Below are 3,855 nucleotides of genomic sequence, written 5' to 3'. Positions count from 1 at the left end.
ACAACCCACAATCCCTTCCTTTACTGATCCTCCCTAAAAGCTGGATCCTTCTACAGAATCATTCCACACAAACCAACATTTGGACCAACTCTTAGCTGCTAACGTTGAACGTCTTTCCGTAGCTTGCCCAGGACACTCTGGTGGGCATGAAAAAGATGCCACAGCTATCTGGATTGTGGAGCCAGGCGGTGATGCTGAAGCCACCAAATGTCATCCTCTGAATGTTCCAACACCTTCTGCAGGTCATCTTCCTTGCCTTAAACTGGCTTCACTGCCATCCCCACCCCCACCTGGTGGGTGAGGCTTCAGGAGCACCAGGCCAGGCTGGGGCTCTGGCAGGGTTTATGGTTCATCTTCAGGGAACCCCTGGGGGCGCTGATTCCGGGGTGGGGGACACCTGGCAAGGTAGCGGGGACCCCCATAGGCCCGGAGAAGCTGGGGCAGCCTTCGCCACGTGGACAGCAACCGTGCCGCTGCGAGTTCCCGGGCCTGCCGGTCGAAAGTGGCCAGGAGGTCAACCGGGGTGGCTTCACGCAGTACCTTGGGCAGTGGGCCCACCTCGGCGGCCGCCCCTCCAGGGCCCAGGAGGCAGTGGAAGAGTGTACGGCGTCGCAGCAGGCAATCCCTGAGGAACTGTACTAGCTCTTCCAAGCGCTCGCCCAGGTGCGCCTCGTCCCAGCCTTGCGCGGGAGCCCCCTGGCGTAGCAGCGCCGCCAGCAGCACTGTCTTGAGCACGTATGAGGATAGGATGCGTCCCCACTGGGTGGCGGCCGTCGGGTCCAGCCCGCGGGCGCCCAGGTCTCGCAGAGCTTTCAGCAACTGCAGGCACTTGAGGTAGCAGGCACCTGGAGGGGCCCTTTCCTGCAGCCAGCTCAGCAGCTTCTGCTCCTGGCGCGCCGTGTTCACACCCCACAGTGCATCGGCGCGCAGGCCTCCCGGGAGCTCCGACAGGGGCCCGACGGGTGAGGGTGGCGGTGGTGGGGCCACCAAGAAGACGCTGTCGCCCAAGTGGACGGCAGGGATGAGACGCACGGCCATGGAAAGGCGGCAGCAGCCGTAATCGGTGCGGCAGGGGAGGACGTGTAGGGTAGGGGGCTGCTCCAGGCCGCCTGGGGTCAGGCTGACCCGACAACGCCCCTCCAGGCTGTAGCGCACGGTGGCCAGGGAGCGCTGCAGGTGCGACTGAAACCAGCGCAGTACCAGCGTAGCCGAGAGATGGCGCCGCCCGCGCACATCCACGCAGAAGCCGTCGGCGAAGGCTTTGGAGTCCCGGAGCCAGTGGCCCCCGGAAGCCCCTGGCGGCGCCTTCAGTGCGCACACGAAGCAGCCGTGGAAGGCTGGGGCCAGCGCGGGCTCCGCGCCCAGGCTCCGCGGCTCCAGCGCCACCAGGGGAGGGAGGCGCAGCGGCACCAGCACGTCGAAGCCGTCGGGCCGGCGGATTTTATGCTGCTCGTAGGCACTGCCTACCTGGATGAAATCTCCGCGAAAGGCCAAGGCCAGCGCTCCCCCGGGGATGGGGCCTGGGGACCCTCGGGCGCGGCCAGCCCGGACCAGCTCGCCCACGATCCGGCTCACGTGTGCTTTGCTGTGGCCCAGCACGTGCGGCGACAGGCGCACCTCGTGCTCGTAATAACTCTCCAGCAAGATGTCGAGGCTGGGCTCCCCTAAGTGTCTAGGAGAGAAGGCGGAGTGGCCCCCCAGGCGGGGAGACCCCGGCAGGAAGCGCTGCCGGACAGCGTGGCGACAGCGCAGGAGGATGTAGCCGAGGAGCAGCAGGACGGCCACCTTGAGCAGCGGGAAGCCGCCGTCCGCGCCTTCGGGGGGCTCGGTCCGGGCGTCCCCGCTTCCCCGCAGGACATGGTAGAGGCACACGAGGGCGGTGCACAGGCCAGTCACCAGGGGCCAGAAGACGCGCAGATTCAGGGTGTAGTGCACCGACATGCCGGACGCCCGGGGCAACGGCGGCCGAGCAGCCCAGGGCGCGAGCCCCGGCGGCGTCCCAGGCCCAGCATGCGCGCAGCGCCCGGGCAGCCCCGCTGTCCCGGTTCCCTTCGCCTCCGCGGCGGCGACCCCGTCGCAGGGCCGGGGAAAGCAGCCCTCCAGCTCGGCCTCCTCTCCCAGCTCAAGCGCTCCTTCCAGCAGCGGCCCGCCCTGCACGCTCCGGCTCCTAGCCGCGCCCCGTGCCGACTGCGCGCTGCGTCCGGCCCGGCGGCCCTCCCCGCCCAGCTCCCCGGCGCGCCGCCTTCGGCCAGCTTCTGGTCCCGCTGCGCTCGCCTCCTACCTCGGGCCGCCCTCCCGGCGCCGTCGGTCTCCGGAGTCCCCCGCTGCTCCCCTCCGCTCTTGTTCCCGTTACTCGGCCACGGGAGTTTCCTCTTCCGAGGGGAGGCGAGGCCGCGCCAGCTAGCAGGGAGGAAATGCCGAAGTCTGGAGCCGCGAGGCGAGCGGGCGGGCGGGGTCGGCCCCCTCCCGGGCCTCCGCCTTAAAGCGACGCGAGGCGGCGGGAGGGACTAAAGGACGCGCTGGCAACTGGCCTCCCGCGGGCCACCCCTATCCTCCCTCCCCGAAGGCAGAACCAGGAAGGCTCTGATTGCGGGGCGGTAGCCTTGTCCAGGGAGCTTCTGCAGTTGTATTCACACAAAGTTACACTGGGAAGTTGAAAGGAGGGAAAAAGAGCGCACGACGGAACCGTCCATCCCCCGCTCCCCCAGCAAGTCGTGGTGGCGTGGTGTTGGTGGCGTGGCAGGCCCTGGAACGGAAGCTGCCCTTGCCAGGGTGCCGCAGTCCTTCATTCAAACCAGTATCTACTGAGCACCTACTATGTGCCAGGCGCGAGACCAGGTGCTGGCGAAATAGCAGTTGACAAAATAGACAAGGCTTGTGCCCTCCGTAAGGCTTACTGCCTTTCGAGAAAAGGAAACCGAAAGACAAGGGATCCACAGCAGAAAATGCCCTGAAAGAAGCAAAACTGTGTGAGGGAATGTGAAGGTAGGGGCTGCCCTGTGGAAGCCTGAGGCTCTCTGTGGGTCTGAGACCCACAGTTGGTCTGAGACCTGGATGAGGAGGATCCAGCCTTGAAGTAATAATCACAGCCTTTACAAAGGTCATACTGTGTGCCAGTACTGTGCTGATCACCTTACACATTCGCTCCCCAGTTCATCCTATGAAAGGGACACTATTACTTTCCCCATTTTTCAGATGAGGAAACTGAGGTGCAGGCAGGTTCACCCCTTGCCCAAAGTCACACAGCTTTAGCAGAGCTGTGCCTTGAACACCTGTCTCCAGAGAAGCTGGGAGGCAGGACTCAGGGAAGGGGACTGGGGAGTCCCTTCCTCAACTGCTGAGAAGTGTCCTTTGTCAGGACCTACCCTGGGACCTCCGTCCAGGAAGCTTTGTTTTGTTTCATAACAGGCAGCGCTCCCTGAAATGATCGGCATTTATTTAATTATCCGAATTTACTTAAACAATTAACTGTACTTATTTACACTTCTTGCACCTTCCTTGCTCCCGGAGAGCAAGGGTAAATAGATTAAAAATGTCAGAACCCACATGCCATCTGGGAATCAGGACTCAGAGGATGCTCCTGGCTTAAGCACCAAGATTACTCCCAGGAAAGCCTCTCAGAGCTGAGCAGAAATGCTTTCAGATCCCCATTCCCACTACTATTAGCTGTGAGATCACGGTCTATTAGTCAGGATTCTTTGGGTTGCAGGTGACGGAAACACAGCTTAGAAAGCATTTTATTGTCGTATTAACTGAGACGTCCATGGGGCTCCTGCTTCAGTATGGCTGGATCTAGGTACGCTCAATCCACTTCTTAGCTCTGCTTTCTTCTCAGTGGGCTGCGCTCTCTGCGAG

At 62.8% G+C, this 3,855-nt stretch overlaps 1 protein-coding gene across 1 annotated transcript; it reads right to left on the bottom strand.

Annotated features, from left to right (window-relative positions):
- Nucleotides 1-342: 342 nt before the first annotated feature.
- On the bottom strand, nt 343-2,127 carry ITPRIPL2 (ITPRIP like 2). The gene has a single exon (XM_065893596.1). The coding sequence runs from the start codon at nt 1,939-1,941 to the stop codon at nt 343-345; it is 1,599 nt and encodes a 532-aa protein (XP_065749668.1). The 5' UTR covers nt 1,942-2,127.
- Between the last annotated feature and the right edge of the window lie 1,728 nt (nt 2,128-3,855).

Source organism: Phocoena phocoena, chromosome 15 (genome assembly GCF_963924675.1).
Source record: "Phocoena phocoena chromosome 15, mPhoPho1.1, whole genome shotgun sequence".
In the NCBI taxonomy this organism is placed as follows: domain Eukaryota; kingdom Metazoa; phylum Chordata; class Mammalia; order Artiodactyla; family Phocoenidae; genus Phocoena; species Phocoena phocoena.
The sequence above is the reverse complement of the archived record's forward strand: the minus strand, read 5'-3'. Positions and strand labels throughout refer to the sequence as shown.

Coding starts and splice junctions, on each gene's coding strand:
- ITPRIPL2 (XM_065893596.1), bottom strand. CDS start 1,941: ATGTCGGTGCACTACACCCTGAATCTGCGCGTCTTCTGGCCCCTGGTG.